This window comes from Macaca thibetana, chromosome 9 (genome assembly GCF_024542745.1).
Source record: "Macaca thibetana thibetana isolate TM-01 chromosome 9, ASM2454274v1, whole genome shotgun sequence".
NCBI lineage: Eukaryota > Metazoa > Chordata > Mammalia > Primates > Cercopithecidae > Macaca > Macaca thibetana.
Genome location: NC_065586.1, coordinates 81,456,248 through 81,475,295, shown reverse-complemented (window position 1 = coordinate 81,475,295; position 19,048 = coordinate 81,456,248). Strand labels below are relative to the sequence as shown.

The following is a 19,048-nucleotide window of genomic DNA, read 5'->3' as shown; positions in this document are numbered from 1 at the left end:
AAAAAAAAAAAGAAAAGGGAGGCCAGTTTGACCAAAAGGCAGGGAATGTGAGGGAAACACTGGGAGGATTGTACTGCGAGGTAACGAGACAATAAAAAAAACTTTAAAGTTAGGATAACGTAGTATGATGGTGGGCGGATTAAAATATGTACAATAATTGATAACTTTTTTAAAAAACAGGGCAACCAGTGAGAAACAAATGAAAAGAAATATTACTCATAAGGAAAACATAATATGAAACCCATAAGAATACATTTTTTAAATATCAGGACCCAAATGAAAGAAATTATGAAATTGTATTTAAAGATATGAAATTATATCTGAACGAGTAGAAAGTCATGCCATGTTCTTATAAGGAAAAATTAATATCATCAGAAACTCCTTGCTTTGATACCAATGAATAAATATTAATAAAATACAACTTTACTAAAATCCCAAGGTGGGTGTTTCAGAAGTGGAAGATTATTTTAAAGTCTATATGAAATAATGAATGCTTAAGAATATCATCAAGGAATTTCTCAAAAATAATAAATGCTTAAGAATATCATCAAGCTATTTCTGAAAAAATAAAAAGGATTTTAGTAAGGGAGAACTTGCTTTGCCAAATATGAAATACAAATAGTTAATTTAAAGCAATAGTAATCTAAACAGCATGGTATAGCAACAGTGAAAGACAAAGAGATCAGTGAAAAATAGAGTTTGGAAATATATTTCAGAATGTAGTGTGTTTCAAAAGTATAAAAATTCACTGTGAGCATCTTTATTCTCAAAGCTTTAAGAGTCTGTTATTAGAGATGTGATGTTTTTGGGTTTTTAGACTGTATTATTAAGGCTATATTATTTCATATGTACCTATCTCTTTAATATATTTCAAACATATTAATCATTATATTAACTTAGAAATTTATTATTTTTAAAAAAAGTAAATTTTCAAGCATCACTTATTTTGTAATTTTTAAATTATTTTTTAAAATTCTCATGGGTACATAGTAGGTGTACATTTTTTTGTGTACTTAGGTGTACGTAGTAGGGGGTACAGGAGATGTTTTGATACAAGCATGTAATGTAAAATAAACCCACTGTGGAGAATGGGGTATTCACCCCCTCAAGCATTTATCCTTTGAGTTACAAATAATTCAATTACATTCTTTAAGTTATTTAAAAATATACAATTGTGTTATTATTGACTATCGTCATCGTATTGTACTATCAAATAGTAGGTCTTATTCATTCTTTCTGTTTTTTTGTACCCATTAACCATGTTACCATGACAGTGATATTAATTTCTAACTAGCTGAAAATTAATTGTGAATATTAATTTATCAAATCCACCTTTATTGAATCAAACATAAGATTGCAGGATAGGTTTTCAAAGGTTTAAGAAGTTGATAGATACGAATGCAGTAACAAATTAAATGCTTCTAAAGAGACAATATATACATATTTCTATCAGTGTGACTTAAGATTTGTCAAATACTCTTAAAGAGCCATAACCTCTGATATAGATGAATGGCTATGTGCCATAAGTTGCCAAAACATTAGCCACATAAATACAGGGTCTTTAAAGTCAGGAAATGATTTAAACAGATCAATTGTTCTCAAGGATATAATGATAAATTCATATACAAATGGATAAAATATTCAATTTCTAGAAGTATAGCTTCAAATTCTTTAAAAACTCTTCTGTATTTATGTTTGTTACTATCTTGATCATTAACCAACTATTTTATTAATTTCTCCAAAGGGAATGATATCAAATTTGTTCTACTTGTGTGAGTGAAATTTCAAATTTGAAAATTGTAACTACTGGATTGTAACTGTAGGATTTGATAATTAATGACAAGGGTAAGATGATTCCTCAGAAAAAAAATTTTGAAACATGAACAAAGCTTAAGCCTGGAGGTGGATAAATCAGAAGCGTTTATATAATGTAAATTGTTTCCTGAATTAATCACAATGGACACTGTGCTTTGATATTAAACATTATTTTATTTGAATGTCTCTATTTTTTTATATAGGGAAGATGTGAGAACAGCAAACGTAATTGCTGCAGAAGCTGTAACCTGCCTTGTGATTGACAGAGAGTAAGTACATTGTTTTATTATGTGAATTACACACTCATATCAGCAACACACACGAGTTCTTGGAATTAGACACCATTTTATGGAGCTATTAATACTTGTTTTGTATCTTTTCATTTTTAAATGAGTTCTATATTTGATTCTCATTCCCTATTATTCTTAAAAGTGGCTGGCTCTGCCATTCTATCTTTGTGATCTTTAACAAGGTACTTAACCACTGTGAGCTTCAGCTCAGCTCATTTGTATACCAGGGTAATGAAATATCATAGGGGTATTTTAAGGATTAATGAGAACATATGAGTAAAGCATTTGTCCAAGTGTCTTTTACTCAGGAGGTACTCAACCAATGCTAGTTAGTTTTGTAAATTTTTAGAATTATTCTTCCATTTTTGTTAAGAAATGGATTGTCTTTGAGTGGTTTTAGTTATCCCCTCTATTCTCCTATCTCTAGACTTCCATAATAGAAGCATTTAGGGAAGAAATTTTGAAGAAATAATCAGTTCTGGACATCAGCATATATTTAAGGCCATTAAAATTTGTCTGATAATGTCTATCCCTGTTTCTTCTCTCAATTCTGGCTTGCTCTTTTCATTACCTGGATGCTTTATAAGTTAAACTACAAATGTCAGATTATTGATTCTCCAAGACCATGGTTAAAATGCATATGTACTTTCTGGATGCAGTCCAACGGACTTTTCTTCCTTGTGATGTATGTGGTTAAATTCATCAAAATAGCCAAGTACCTGACCCAAGAAGGACTGTAAAACATCCATTTTAGTGGAGCCATTATAACTGGAATAGGCAGTGAGTGATCACGTAGAATGAACCCAAGGGGCCAGGTATGATCAGCCTAGAATGATGGAGCTGGACGCCGAGCTCAGTGGGCTCCAGATGGAAAGGAATTCTACTTGATTTAGAAATCTCACTTTTAGAGGTCCTTCTATGCTGGACTGCCAGAACCAGAGCAGAGACACAGTTGCAGATTGATGATAATATCCGTGTGTATTTCTGAAATTGTTATATTTTGTGTGGTTCCCAAAAACAATAATTACCAATTCACTCTTCTATTCAACTCACATTTTACTGAGAATCTACTATGTGCAAAGCATTGTCCTAGAAGAAGATTCAAAGGAGCAGCACAGATGCTGGTTTTAGGAGCTAGCATCTAATAGAGATGTGGCCTATACAAATATAACCATGATACAAGGCAAACAATGAGTTCAGAATAAAATTTTAAGGGAATTCAGAAAAGAGAGCGAGTACTTTTGAGAAAAGTCAGGAAGATCTTCGTGGAAGAGAAGGTATTTTTAGGTGGATGTGGAAGTATAGGAAAAGCAATATAAATATGGTAACTAGCTTAAGAAACACTCATAGGAAAGCTATCCGCCATTTACACTGGCTAAAGTGAGACTGTGTAAAGGTAGTTGGAGGAGGTGTTGTAACAAGTTCACAAGCGTGCTGGCACTGGTTCACTGAGAAAAGTGAATGTTGGGGTAAGGGCAGTTCTGACCATTTTATGCAGCAAAAAGTTATCACTATAATAATAGATTTAATAGACTAATCTGAGAATTCAGTGTAAAATGAATTAGAGGGAGAGGTTAGAGACAAAATATTTGGTTAGGAGTCTAAATTCAGTTGGTGATTATAAGACCATTTGTAGGAGGAACCCATAAGAAACGAAGAGGTAAAACCAGAAGGTTTCATGTCTTACTGAAAGTGAAGAGCAAGGGAGAAATTAGGGATATATTTGGAATAGAAAAGATGTAAAAGGAAAATAGAAAAATCAGTTTGGTAGGTACAATGACATTTCACTAAGAGTGTAATGCATTGAACATACAATATCGAACACTCAAGAATGGATGCCCTGTAGGAGACAGGAAATGTGGGACAGAAACTTTTGTTAGAATTAACTTAAAATTAACTTTATAATTGCCTACATGTGGTTAGCCGCTGAAGCTATGAGACAGGACAGAATTACGTGAAAGAATCGAGAAGAAAGAGTCAAGGCTAGATTTGGAGAAATCCTTTCATTTAAGCATTAGTCAGGGAAAGTAAAACCAGCGAAGAATAATGAGATGCTAGAAAGCAGAGTAGTGTAGGAGACTTCAGAAAGCAAGAGGATATGTCATGAGAAAAGAGATAATCACAGTGTTACAAGCTGAGAGGCATGCAGATAGAGAAAAGGGCAATAGGATTAGTAACCTGGGAGAAAACAGTTTTATTAAAGCGTTATGAATGGAATCCAGATTACCAAGTGTGACTAGGTGAAAAGGAAGTGAGAACACTGAGCCTACAGTATACAAGTATCCAGGAAGATGGAGTGAATGACATACTAAAGGGGATATTTGATAAATGGAGCCCCAGGGGAGGAAATTGTGGGCAAATGAGGAAAGGTTCTTGGAGAGCACATATATATGTATTTTTGAGTTTCTGAAAAGTGAAAAAGAGGCAAGGTGGAAAATTTGTAGAGAAATGCTGGGTTGTAGATAAGGATAGTTATGGGAACTTGGATGGACTTAATCTTGCCTCTTTTAAAGTATAAAGCGAGGAAATCTAGTGAGGGGAGGAATGAAACTGAAGCTTTGCCCTAATCCTAATTTTCTCTCCTTATCCAAACGTAGGCATATACAGTGTACACTAACAAGTGAATGGATGTGGTCAAAGCTCAATACTTGAATCTTGACTGCACCATTTTACAAGAATATGGGTAAATTACTTAAATTCTGAGTCTCAGTTTTCCTGTCTGCAAAATGGAATAACATTATCAAAATCGTAAAATTGATTTGAAAATAAATGATTTAACATAGGTAAATGTGCATGCACAAAACAATACATGAAGTGAGCACTAAATAAATATGCCCTTCCTCTTCTTACAGAAGGCGCAGGATTCCCTTGCGTTTAGCCGTATTTCTCTACTTGGCGTTGGTTTATCTTCAGGGTTATATACGGAGAAGACACCTTGAGAGAGGTCTTCCTTAAGCACAAATACAGAAAAATCAGCTTGAGTCTAAGAATTGAAAAAGTGCATTTGTATACTCTTAGCAGAGAAGTTGGGCTTCTGACCAAATGTTGAATTCACAGCTTTGTTTTTTAAAAAATGAAACTGTAACTGAAGGATCCTGTCAAAAGCCTGCTGCTGATACCTAATTTATGGCCAATTAGAAGAGCACCAGGGCTTCATCCCATGCAGACAGATGGCAGACATTAGCACTGTCAACAAAAGTAGCTTCCTTCACAAATTTACAAGCGAGGTACCATGTTCCATAAGCCAGTGATTATGCTTTATCATTCCAGAGGGAGAGCAAAAGAACATTATTGTAACTAATCATGCATGGTCAGAATTTTTTTAAGTGCTCATTGACAAACCAGAAGATGATAAACAGATACATGGTGTCCTCAAAGGCATTCTCTGAATATTGGTTTCTTGTAGTTTACTTATATCTTAATAAGTATCTGTGGTGATGTCAAAATTTATGAATATTGTATAAAAAGAATATTAGTCTAACACAACCATCCATTAATAAATTCCTTAAATATATAAGAAACAATTAAGTACCTTTGGTACCTCTTATTTTGGAATCTGTGAAAAGAAATAAATATAAAACTAAGTTCAGCCATTCCTTAGTATTCATGAGGGATCGGTTCAAGGACCCCCTTTAGATACCAAAATCCACAGATGCTGAAGTCCCTCGTATAAAATGACATAGTATTTGCATATAACCTATGCATGTCTTCCCTGTACTATAAAATATATCTAGGTTACTTATAATACCTAATAAAAACTAAGTGCTATGTAAAAACTTGTTATACTACATTGTTTGGGAAATTACAAGTAAAAATTTCTATGCATGTTCAGTAAAGATGTAACCAATGTCTTTTTGAGCTAAATATTTTTGATCTACAGTTAGTTGAATCCACAGATACAGAATGCATGAATACGGAAGACTGACTGTATACTTCTCTTTCTGTAATCAGTTATGCAATGTCTGCTTATTCACTGTTATGGGAAGCTGTTTAAGCTAAAAGTTCTATTAAGATAATTGATTTTTTGACACATCGAGGATCATTTTGATAATTGTTCAAAGACAGCAACTTGTAATTATTAGTAAACCTTAAAGGGTTACATATTTTTTCCCCAGAAAATTAAGATTTAAATTATCAGAGTCCTAACTCTATCCCTGATTCACTGTGTAGCCTCTGAGATACAGCCATACTGGTCATGAAAATTGAAACATTTTCATGCTGGATGGTAAATAGCACTGGTCTGAGATCCCTGCATGTCTCTCCCAGTCCTCTGCTGCCCCAGTTGTCTGATTGCCCTCTACTCCTAGGACATTCTAGATCCTTCTTTAATCCAGCAAGTAAGGAGGTGACATCTGGCAAAAACCAGGACCATCGTCCATTTTTGTTGGTCAGTTCCTGGGCCCTACTGGCCACTAATTATCTTCCCTTTCACCTCTGATAATGTCAAGCTAAAATATAATATCATATTACCAATTCTTTTCATACTTTTGCTTTACCAGGCCCATTGTTTAAATGAAATCAATTAAAAAGAAAACAGAGGAACTTTTTTGGCTGTCATGGGAGTAAGACTCCTAAAGGATCCAGTGGTCTTCATTCTTTCCCTCAGAATCACTCCAGGTGATTCTTGAGGCCCTCATGGGACCCTAGAAGACACTAAGAATGAAATGATTTATATAGCATATATGCCTGATGATGTCCCTACCATCAGTGACACTCTGTGATGTTTTCTTATACTATGGGGGCAATTTTTTTTTTATTGGGACAGTCTAGGAAGTAGAAACCAAGAACTAGTCCAGAGCAAATGCAATGTGATAGAGCATAAAAATGATGAAATTAGAAGGAAATGTCAAGCATAAGATTGTATGGCATTGCAAGTAGCAGTCTCTGAAACTGAGATATCTCTACATATCAGGGAAGACTGGGTTACCATGTTCAAGTTTTTGACCTCCCAAAACTATAGTCACCTGACATAGTCATATGCCATATATTTAAAAATGTACCAAGGCTCTTGCCATAATTGGGGAGCAACTCATAAGACCAAGGTTGATCCCAAGGTCCGTAATAATAGAGTAGCAAATAGATTACTGAGGAAGATTAGACACAGAGAAAAACATCACTGGAGTCAGCAAACTAAAGACTATTCCTTGGCACCCAGACTGGTGCCTAAGTATTAAAACTGGGTATGTTTTAACACATATGGCATTAGACCTGGACTAGGCAATTTTTATATTTATTCATAGAGAAAGATAAGAAGGAATGGCTGATTACTGTGTCAGGTACTGGGATAATAGGTGAACAAGACACAAATTCAAAATAGGTTTGAAAACTGAGTATATAGAACCAGCTGAATTAGAAACAAATTGGTGTCTGTATTAGAATGGTTTTTTGTTCCCTTACCAGTGCTAGTAGGAAAGCCTCACTGCCTTCCACGTGTAGCCTCTGTTAAGAACGCATTTGTAACTTTAGCCACAACAGCATCAGTCCCCAAGGATGAGATGTCTGATGCTCCTATCTATCTGAATCTTCTCCAAACCTTATTGCTTATGGTGAGTTTGTGTCTTCCTCCATTACCTGTTACCACATTTATTCAGATATTCAACTCCAAGTTCCAGGGGCAAAGAAACAGAAATACTGAATCCATGCTCTAGGTTAGGAAGATCACGCAGTGAACCAGCCATGCAGGAACCTGCATGACCATTGGAACCCAGAGTGCCAAACGGGATAGAAATAAGTGGAGAAAATAGTATTTATGTAACTCTTCTTAGGGAGGGTGTTATAGGTGTTTCTGATAAGCAACTTGGGTCTGGGGGGTAAGGCTCACCAAAGTGCGTACTCAAGGAAGAATGGATGATCACTGAACTGCCTGGTAGGTTGTATTAAGTGCGGGAGTTTTATCTTCTGAGTGGGATCTTCAGGCATGAAGCTATTATAGAACTATATGACTCAAACAAGGGGTTGGCAAACTTTTTCTGTAAAGAGCCAGATAGTAAATGTTTTAGGTTCATGGGACAAATTACCTTTGTTTCAGCTACTCAACTCTGTCTTTGCTGTGCAAAAGCAACCAAAGATGATATGTAAATGAATGAGGACAGATGTGTTTCAATAAAGCTTTATTTAGGGACATTGACATTTGAATTTATATCATTTTCTTATGTCAGGAAGTATTATTCAGCATTTGATTCTGTTCTCATCATTAAAACATGTAAAAATCATTCTTATCTCATGGCCATACCAAAAATAAGCAGCTGACAGAATTTGGCCTGTTGGCCATAGTTTCTTGACCCCTGACTTAAACAATATTGGAAAGTGAAGGGCTATCCATAGTTGTCCTGCTCCAGTTTTTCTCCATCCTGTACTCAGCTGTTTAAAATAAAGCAAATACGTAAAAAGAACTGATTTGAAGCGTCTGATCAGCACTGCCTGTGGTGTCTTCCAGTGCTGCTCCTCCTGATGCCATCTATCTGTTTGTCTTCCAAACACTGGCACTCTTTACTCCATTCCCTCAATTTATTCACTTTACTCTTCTGTACACATCTTCTGTAACTCTTTTCCATTGTATCCCCCTCCCACTCCACTCCCCATGCACACACCTCTTTTTATTGTTGATTCCTGCACCTCTTAATTCTACTCTTGCATTCTCTAGAAGTTTGCTTCAGGCTTTGCATCAATTTAGTAATAGCTAACTAGAGATTAAAATGGTTCTCTGCAATACTTATTAGCATTATAACATACCTCTGAGCAATGAAAAATTGTGAAAATCCAAAAGAATATTTTAGAATGTCAGGTGCCATTGGGGGAGAGAAGAGGGACAGTAGAGGGGAGATTTTGGGACAGCAAACCCTTGCAGGCACCACTCTAAGTTCACCAACCAGGTCAGTCTCAGGAAGAAACATGCACCCAATGGTGATTTGCCCACCTAGGTCACCTGTATTCTTCTTCTCATATAGCTTATCACTCTGTGTCCACATGATAGGACTGTATGAACTCCACATGTCACATCGCCTGTTGTCACATTGCTTAACTAATAGGATGATAAACTTAAAATATTTCACAGCCTCAGCCTTTCCTCCAGCCTAAGTGGATTTTATTTTGGTTCATTTTCCAGAATAAAATCTAGGGTGATGTGAGGATATTGGCAGGATGATCACAGGAAAACAAATGTGCCTTGTTAGAATGGTGTCAGCTGCAATTATTTGAACTTGTCTTTTTTTACAGAGCTGTTATTGACTGGTGTGTTTTTCAAAAAATATGTATTAAGCAGGAAAGATAAAATCCAGAGGTTTAGAAGGAAGAGTGACATTATCTTGGTTCAATTTAATGATGTGAGTTGAATTATAGCATGCCCTGAACAAGCATGATCTAACAACAAAATAAGTATATTCTCATTGGAAAAGGAGTATACCCTGAGACAACATTTGTGGTTTAAAGTCATGGAAAGAGACAGTTGAGACAACTCCTCACATGTTTGCTTGGCTTTAAAATGGTATTAGACATTCATCCTATTGCAAGTCCTTATAACAATGATATACAGCATCACTGACTGGGATGCCCAGACTGTTGGTTCATCTGCCCAATCAGAGCTTACTGGTTATCTGCCATATGTGAACCATCGAGACATCTAGTATTTGGGGTTTTAAAGGCAAATATTTGAATATTATATGCTTATTTCCATCTCTGTTATATGGATAATTTCCAGCAATAATCTGTTAAGCCACAAACTTACAAAGGTCCTCATTAGTAACCTTTTGACTCTGCTCAAAGTAAAAGAAGTCCAATCTCAATTTTTAATATGCTGGTAAGCCATTAATCAAAATTTAACACACTTAAAAAATTATTGTTAAAAATTTTATATGGTAAGTGGATAAGTCTGAAAGTCATAGAAGAGATTTAAGAAGGAGAAGTAAAAGGGAACCTACAAACCAGGGCTTACCAAGCATTTTCTAGAACAGGCCAAACAATAAATATTTTCAGCTTTGTGGGCCAAACAGTCTCTGGCATGAAAACTCAACTCTGCCATTTCTCCCAAGGACCATAGTTGTCTAACCCCTTTTATAAATAAGCTTATTTTACAAATGAAGAATTTGAGGTCCAGAAATGTCAGGTATACTCAAATCACACTGTTTAGTAAGATTAATCAGTACAGATTGGGTATTCACATTCTTATATTATAATGCATTCATTATATCTCAGGATTTTAGAAAATAATGAGAATTTAAAAAACCTCTCTTCCGAATCCTTTAGTTTAAAAATGGCGAATTTGAGTCCCAGAGGGAGTACAGATTGTCCAAGCTCTTTAATGTCAAGGGCGGGATTACAGCACAGGCCTCATGACATCTGTTTCAGTGCTTTTTCACATGCCCCACATTATTCTGTAAATGACTAAGACAGAAAACTCATACATTTATTAATTCAATAAGCACATACTGAGAGTATCAGGTGAGTTTTATGCTCTAGGCTCAGTGCTATGATATATAGGGATGTCTAAAAACAGTTTCCCTCAAGAATCTTAGAGTCATGAAAATGAATAAATCATGATATTGTCAAAAAAGTCCATCTGAAAAAGAGGAATTGATGGCTTATGAATTGAACTAAAATATTTTCATTGAATTAAATCTTAATATAATTCTAGTTCTAAATATACGTAGATATATGGATCTATATAGATATCTCTCAATACATAAATAGACAGATCGATCAGTGGTAAAATATTTGAGTTCCAAATGACTCTTCAAATGGATAAGAACCTCACGAGTCACATCTCCATCATCCTGACTGAACAACTGGAATTACAGAATTTAAAGGACAATTTTATCAATTCAGCTAATAAATTTATTTCATTAAAAACATATGGGCCCTTACTAGCTCACTCCCATCATATCCCGTAACAACTGTGACTCGCCTGTTGATTTTCATTGTACTGTCTTTTTATTTCCATACCATACATTTACAACACTTCTTTATCTATATTGACTTACAAACTATAAGCTTAAGGAGGACAGGACTATGTTTATTTGGTTCACTGCTGCATCCACAATTAGCACAGTATCCGGAAATATAATAAGCACCCACTATCTATTGAAATGAATGAATAAATGATGCCATTTAATCTGAATCTAATCAGCATGTAGTAATTTGAGCAGCAAAGTGTTATGATAAAAAATTAGTAACTATAATAGTGGACTTGAATATTAAAGGATTACCTAGTAAAAAGCACAGGAAGCTTTAGAAAATATAGAAATAGCAGATATAAAGAGTATTCACTAACACTACTGTGAGAGAGCACCCAGTGAAGACACCTCCCTTCTTGCCCCCCCCCCACCCTTCCCCACTCCACCCTGCTGAGGTTGAGAGCTAGACCTTGTTATAGAGCAGGGTTCCTGAAGCACACCACTATTGACATTTGGGGTCAGATGGTTGTTTTTTGTTGGGGCGGGGGGCTGTCATGTGCAATGTAGGATGTTTGACAGCATCCTGACCTCTACCCACTAAGTACTAGTATCCCTCACCTCTCCAGTGTGACATTCAAATGCATGCCCTGAGCAAGCACTGCCAAATGTCCCCTGTGGGGTGAAAATCACCCCCTATTAGGAAGGATATAGTCATTTCTTACTGGATGGCAGTGAAGTCTCTGTGATGCCAAGCCAATAGAACTTGTACCAGAAATCTGCACTGTAGGGTGCAGGAAAGCTCTGTAAAGGGAGGTATAAAACCACCTGAGGGGAAGTCCACTGGGGAAGCTGCTGGCTGCCAGGTACTGTAGTATCCCAGACATGAGAGAAACCTCAAGAGCCTACCAAGAACACTGGAACCAGGAAGCCGAACCTTTTGTCCTTGAAGTATCTCTCCGATGCCCTCTGCCGACAAAGTTTCAGTGCCAGTCAACCCGATCCACTTTTACAGAGCAGATGAAAGAGTAAATTTGGGACTGAGAGGCAATAAATCAATTATCAATACAGATTCCACACCAAATCCTATTCTGGGATCCGGAGATATAAAGGGGAATAGCAAAGGCTTCTCCTTCTTTGGATTAACTCTTGGTCCAAACAGATGCATTCAAAAATCAGCATGAGAAACTGCAGTTCGGGTAACAACAAAATACTTGGGGAACATTGAGGATGGAGGAATATGTTTGGCCGGTAGCATCCCAGAACTTCCTGGAGAGAATAACATGACAGCCAAGTCGTTAAGTTTGAGTAGGTATATTACAAGCGAGGAAGGAAGGGTAAGGACAGCTACTGCTGAAGGAAGGACTTGTATGGAAGACAAGGAATTTAGAAAGACTTTTATACTGTAATAAGGGCAGTGTGGCAATAACAGAGGATTTATGGGACAAGGAACTGGATAATTAGGTGGAAAGCTGGAAGATGTGTTTGGAAAGAAGAGATGGGGATAGATAGTAAATAAATATCCTAGTATCTCAAACTGAAATAATCTAGATTTATTTTGGGGGCAATAAGCAACCAACAGAACCATTGGAACTGTATTTTGTATGTGTTTTCAAAGGAAGAGAGTAGGAGATTAATTACAATGGGTAGGAACTCAAACAGGCAGACTTTTAAGATACTGCTGCAGTAGTCCTAAAGAATGTTCATTAGAGCTTAAGAGCCTAAACTTTAGTCAAGGGCTGGGCACAGTGGCTCATGCCTGTAATTCCAGCACTTTGGGAGGCCGAGGCGGGTGGATCACTTGATGTCAGGAGTTCAAGACCAGCCTGGCCAACATGGTAAAACACTGTCTCCACCAAAAATACAAAAATTAGCCTTAGCCTAGCATGGTGGCACACACCTGTAGTCCCAGCTACTTGGGAGGCTGTGGCAGGAGAATTGCTTGAACCCAGGAGGTGGAGGTTGCAGTGAGCCGAGATCGCATCCCTGTACTCCACCCTGGGCCACAGAGCAGACTCTGGCTCAAGACATAAAAATAAAAATAAGAATAAATAAACTTTGGTCTGAAGTAGATTTTTATGAATAATTAAATGTGAGGGATGAAAGGGAAGAGTTTCTAGCTTAGGAGACTTGGATGTATTTAATAAATAAAAAACAAACAATAGATGTATATACTAGATAAAGAATAGATCAAGATAGAGCAGGTTGCGATGGAAGTAACTGGCTGATTCAGTTATGGATATGTTAAGTTCAGGCTGCCGACGTGGTATGCAGATAGTCAGCAGATGTCCATTGGCAGTTAGAAATGTGGGTTTTGTTTTGTTTTACTTTTTACAATCAGATGATGAATGGAAATTGATGTTGGAGTTCATAATCATTTTAAAAATATAATAATCACAGCTTTGATTATGTTAATTACAGTTATTATTTTGTTTTGCACCAATGAATAAATAATTCATTTTTCTGGTAAATGCTTGCAACCTTACTATATTTCTAAGGCTGGCATTTTTGTCCATTGGATGCTATAAAACTTGTTATTTAGAAATTCGCAATGTCTTTGAAACTCACAAACAAGTTGTATGAGTGAATAAGAAAATACAAAACATTTCAGTTTCTAAATCATAAATATCCATCTTAATTTCTTCAATTAAAAAGATAATTGAAATTTTATATTTGAAAATCTCTTTACCTTTTTTATGTACAACATTTGGCTGTTTATTTGAGGAGACGTTATAATGCTTCTTGTGTTCCAGAGGTAAAGCAGGGAGGGGAGGAAACCAGGATTTACTTCTGAGAGAACCTTAGCAATCAGTTTAAAAATTCACTGTATAGTCATGAAGTTTGAGAATGGAATTCTGCTTTAGACATCCACAGCACTTTTTTGGTAGAGTTAAATGGTTTTGCTTACTTTCGTATTCACACTTCCCTGATGAGACAGTTATTACAGGCCCAGCTGGGTCATAAAGATCTAAGACTTTTCTTTTCTTTTCAATATGTCTAGCAGTTGGTACTCGTTTTGAAACTCATAGCATAGATGTATGAATTGGATTAGCATAAGCCACAATAACAGTGAAACTTCATTTCCAGAGAGCTTTGTTTACAAAGGAGGACTTTTTATAATTTACTTCTTTGCATAAAGTACAATGATTGTATTAGCCATTGCTTTGCTACGGTCATATAATTGAATTAGTTTTAAATGGAAAGCCAGACTAGGAAAGGCAAATCATGATTTGCCTTTAATAGGCAAGAAGGGTGTTGTCCTCCTAGCTGCACTGGAGATAGTACCTTGTCATCTAAACAAGAAACCCACTTGGGCTGAATAACATATTTTATTTAATTATTTTGCATTATTCCCATAGGGTTCACTTTAAATCTTCTCCCTTTTTTTATCTTTCTAATATAGTCTAGGTTATATGATTACAAATGTAATAACTGTTTGTTTTAGAAAGATTGGAAAGCATAGAGACATATAAATACAATCCTGCCATTCAAAGGGAATTACAGTTGATAATTTCATATGTCCTTAAATAGTGAGATAATTCTGCCTAGATATTTTTCTCCTGCTTTGCCTACATTCTGGGGCAGCATTAATAAATCACATACACAGAGATAGAGATATTAATATATACAGATAGATGCTAGATCTACTATAGATAAATAGTCATTAATTTCTCTCACAGCAAACTTGCAAGGTATTCTTTTTTTCCTCCATTTCAAAGGTAAATTAAGCTTCAGATAGCCAAACTGTCATGTTGCAAAACATACATCTTGTAAGTAATGGTATTTGAATATAATTCTATTTTCAAAGCCTGTTATAGCACATTACTTTACCACATTGCATTAGCAATTTACCATGTTAATAAAAACACCTCATGTATAATTGAGTTTCTTTGTTATAGTTTCTTGACTGTGTTTGAGCATTTAAGCTCATTTTAATTTTTTTATTTTGTAAGGAATTCTCTGTGTTAAACTTTATCCGTATTTTAGAAATATACAGTACTAGAATTACTTATTCAAAGGATATGTATTTTTTAAATTATTTTCTAGAATCATTATACAGTTTACTCTCCAGTGACAATATATGAGAACATCTGTTCCACTGCACCCTTGCCAGCTTAAGTTTTTGGTTGGAACAACATGACTGGGGCAAATCAGCCCAAGGCATTGGATGTATCACCATCCTAGAAGAGTTAGTTTGACATTTGTTCTTTTCTTGCAGTTGAGACATAGAACTTTGTTATTGACAGAATCTGGAAGATTGTTCATTCTTTAGTGATTGCTTCTTTGTTCTGGAAAAGAATTAACAAATCTAAGACTTCAGAAAATTGGGGGTAGAAATGAGCTCAAACGAACTTTCTCTGAAATGTCAAAAGTGAATAGTAAAGGTCACCTAGCTACCTGAAAAGAAAGGGTAGACTAAAGAAAAATGAAAATTATTCAAGTAATAACTTAAAGAGGAATAAAACATTATGACTTGAGAAGAGCCCAGTTATAGATGATATAGATTGTGGTCAGTGGTGGAAAAGAAAGGAAGAGTTCATACAAGCTAATTTATAAATTTTCTCAGCATCTAAATATGATGTTTTTATTTTAATACACTCATGTCAGCTAATCCCCACAATAGCCCTGTAGGAACAGAAAACAGAAAAAGTTTCAGAGAGAAATTAATGATCAGAAAGGCCCAGTGACTTGGTCAGAATTACAGAACTGTATTGGAATTCCAGGACTGTCTGCACTAAGACCATGCTCTGTCAATTATACTCTTTTTAGTCTGTTGCTTTTATACCAACAAAGTAAGTGGCAACTGTAAAGCATGGTTGTGTTTGGGGAAAGAGTAGGGTAGGAGAGATCAAAGGCAGTAAAACAGAGGATGCTTCTGAAATAAGAATGTCAATAACCTGAATAAGGCAGTGGAAGTAGAAAGGAAAAAGAGGAACAAATTCAAGAGAGATTGCAAAGGCAGACTGGGTGGACTTGGGTAAAAGGGAAGGGTCAGAGACGACATCAAAATTTCTAGCCTGAATTATTGGTAGGTGATAATGCCATTAGAAAGACAGAAAACCTAACAAGTCTGAATGAAAGCTGGTTAATGCAGTTATGGTTAGGTTGAGTTTAAGGTGTAGGTGAGATATACATATGACACTGAGAAAAATGATGACAGTATGTGTCTGGAGAGTTCAAGGATACGGATTTAGATTTGAAAGTCATCGGCCTGGGGATCTGAACTGAAGTCTTAAGGTTAAATGTTATTTTATGGGAGAACTTAAATTAGTGTACTATGTAAGAACTAAGTTCTAATAAAAATCAGACTACCTGGGATCAAATTCTAGATCACTTTCTAGCTGTGTGGTCCCAGGCAAGTTTACATAACCTCTCTTAGCCTTGTCACTTATGCATTCTCATCTCATTGGCAATGCCTGGAGACATTTTTTGTGGTCACAACTGGGTTTGCTCCTGTCATCTTAGTGGGTAGGGTTCAGGGATGCTGTTCACCATCCTACAATGCACAGGACAGCTCCCTAAAACAAAGAAATATCTTGTCCAAAATGTCAGTAGCTCTGAGTTTGAGAAACCCTGCTGTAAGTATTCTATAAAGCAGAGATAACTGTACTTACCTCATAGAGATGTTGTGAAGTTTCAGTGAGATCATGCAGAAAAAAAAAAAAAAAAAAAAAAAAAAAAACTGAACCTGTCTTAAACAAGAAATATTTAGAAAACTAATTCAATATATTGAATAGAAAAAAGGCGAAGGACACAATTTGGGGAACCTTTTACCTTTAAGAAATGTCAGAGGAAGGAATGTGTGTCACATATGCTGAAAGGTAGCATAAGGGGAGAAGAGGAGAATAGGGAAAGTGGGGCATCAGAGATCAACAGAGAGCAGGTTAGTGGAGTGCTATGAGCGGCTATTGCATGACTGCAACCAGGGAAGAAGGCAAGCAGGTCCCTGAACCTCAGATAGCTCACTGAGGATGGGACCTGGAAAGAGACCACTGTGGTGAATGGTTAGCAGAGTAATGATAACGTTGAGGGAAAAGTTGTAATAAGGGTGAAAGAAAGATGGGAATAGAATTCCAGGCAGCAATAGGCTGAGAATTAAATGAAAAATGAGGATGAGACATAGGAAAAGCAGCTCCTTCACACTGGCTGCTTGACCACAGAGGATAGTTTTGCTTTTTTTTTTTTTTTTTTTTTTTTTTTTTTTTAGGTTTGGAAAGAACATCCTGTTTAGACAGAAAAGAAAGAAAAGTCAAAAAGGAGATAACGAAACAATAAGAAAGATTGTAATTGATGGAGCAAGAGTCCAGAGGAGAAAGGTGAAAGACTCTGTGATTAGTAGCAATGAAAAGGAGACTTGCTTTAGAAAAAAAATGGGGTACTTCCTATGGCAGAGAAGTATGATGATAATGTCACTATACTTGAAGTCCAGGGGAAAAATGCAAATCTATTTAATAAGATTTTCATTTATAGTTCTTGAAAGGTTCATAAAAAGCATAAAAAGCTGAGTTCTTTTTATGAACCTTTCAAAAATTACAAATGAAAATCATATTAAATAGCCCAAATACACAAGAAAGTGTATTGTCTTGATTGCCATTGGTGTTCCTTCGTTAGACTTCCTATTAAGGACTGAATTATGTCCCCCAGCAAATCCATATGTTGAAGCCCTAACCCCCAATGTGACTGTATTTTGAGATAGGGCCTTTAAAAAGGTATAATAATTAAGGTTAAATGAGGTCATAAGTGTGGGGCCCTAAACCTATGGGACTGGAGTCCTTGGAAGCCAGGAAAAGACACCAGCAGGGCACACATGCAGAGGGGCCTGTTAGCCAAAGGCAGGACAAAATAACTCACCAGAAACCAACCCTGGTGGCTCCTTGATCGTGGACTTCCAGCCTCCAGAACGGTGGGAAGATAAATTTCTGTTCTTTAAGCCACCCAGTGTGTGGCATTTTGTTATGGCAGCCCCAGGGGACTAATTACTTCCCTAATTGGAACTTTTATACACATAATACAATAGGAGAAAGAAGGTGACCTGTTGAAATAAAAATTATTTCTCTTAAAGAATCTTGGCCGGGCGTGGTGGCTCACGCCAATTATCCCAGCACTTTGGGAGGCTAAGGTGGGTGGATCACTTGAGGTCAGGATTTGAAGACCAGCCTGGCCAACATGGTGAAACTCTGTCTCTACTAAAAATACAAAATAGCCGGGCATGGTGGTGGGTGCCTGTAATTCCAGCTACTCAGGAGACTGAACAAGGAAAATTGCTTAAACCCAGGAGGTGGAGGTTGCAGTGAGCCAAGATCGCCCTACTGCACTCCAGCCTAGGAGACAGAGTGACTCCGTCTCAAAAAAAAAAAAAAAAAAAAAAAAAAAAGATTTTGGCCATAAGGGTAGGATTTGAGAGAGAGAAAGCAGATATTTAATACCAAATCTTAGCCACAACTATTAACTAGATCACCTCAGATTTCCATATTGGGTAGATAAATATGGTGCCAATTACTGCTGGGATTGCAGGTGTTAGAAACAGGTTGCCTTGGTTCAAATCCCAGTATTGACACTTACTAGACATGTGACCTCGGGCAAATTTCTTAATTTTGTTAGCCTTGATCACCTTACCTATAAAACAGGGAACATCCTTGTAAAATAGTTTGGATAATCCTAATACATGCTAGCTAGTATTTTCATGTTTTGCTTGAAATTTTTATATTGCTAAGTTATATAAACATTAATTTGTGACATAAAGGGATGCATGCATTTATTGCTAAGCTTCTATTATTTTTTTGGGAAAAGTATGTATTGCCCTTTCCAATCGTGTAATGACAGCAGAAATAAAAAGTCAAGTAATTGATATTTATAAAAATGTTAAACTAATGTCTTTGTTTCAAGGAGTTTCAGAGAATAAATAACAAAAAGTCTACTAAAAAAGATAGCTTGGGATAGATTTATTGTGCCATTTTAAGATTTCACTTTCAAGTTGCTTAATAGAAAATCAGTGACTATCATAGTATTTGCATTCCCATGATATTTTCCTTAGCCAGAGTTTTCCAGAGGCAGTTT

General features: G+C 36.1%; 1 protein-coding gene across 3 annotated transcripts in view; it reads left to right on the top strand.

The window, feature by feature from the left end:
• Positions 1–19,048, top strand: part of PRKG1 (protein kinase cGMP-dependent 1) — a 1,349,224-nt gene that overhangs the window by 1,187,405 nt on the left and 142,771 nt on the right. For all 3 annotated transcript variants that reach the window (XM_050805423.1, XM_050805422.1, XM_050805424.1), the window contains one exon: positions 2,019–2,084. In XM_050805423.1, the coding sequence (XP_050661380.1) occupies positions 2,019–2,084 (66 nt within the window). The remainder of the gene's footprint in view (positions 1–2,018; positions 2,085–19,048) is intronic.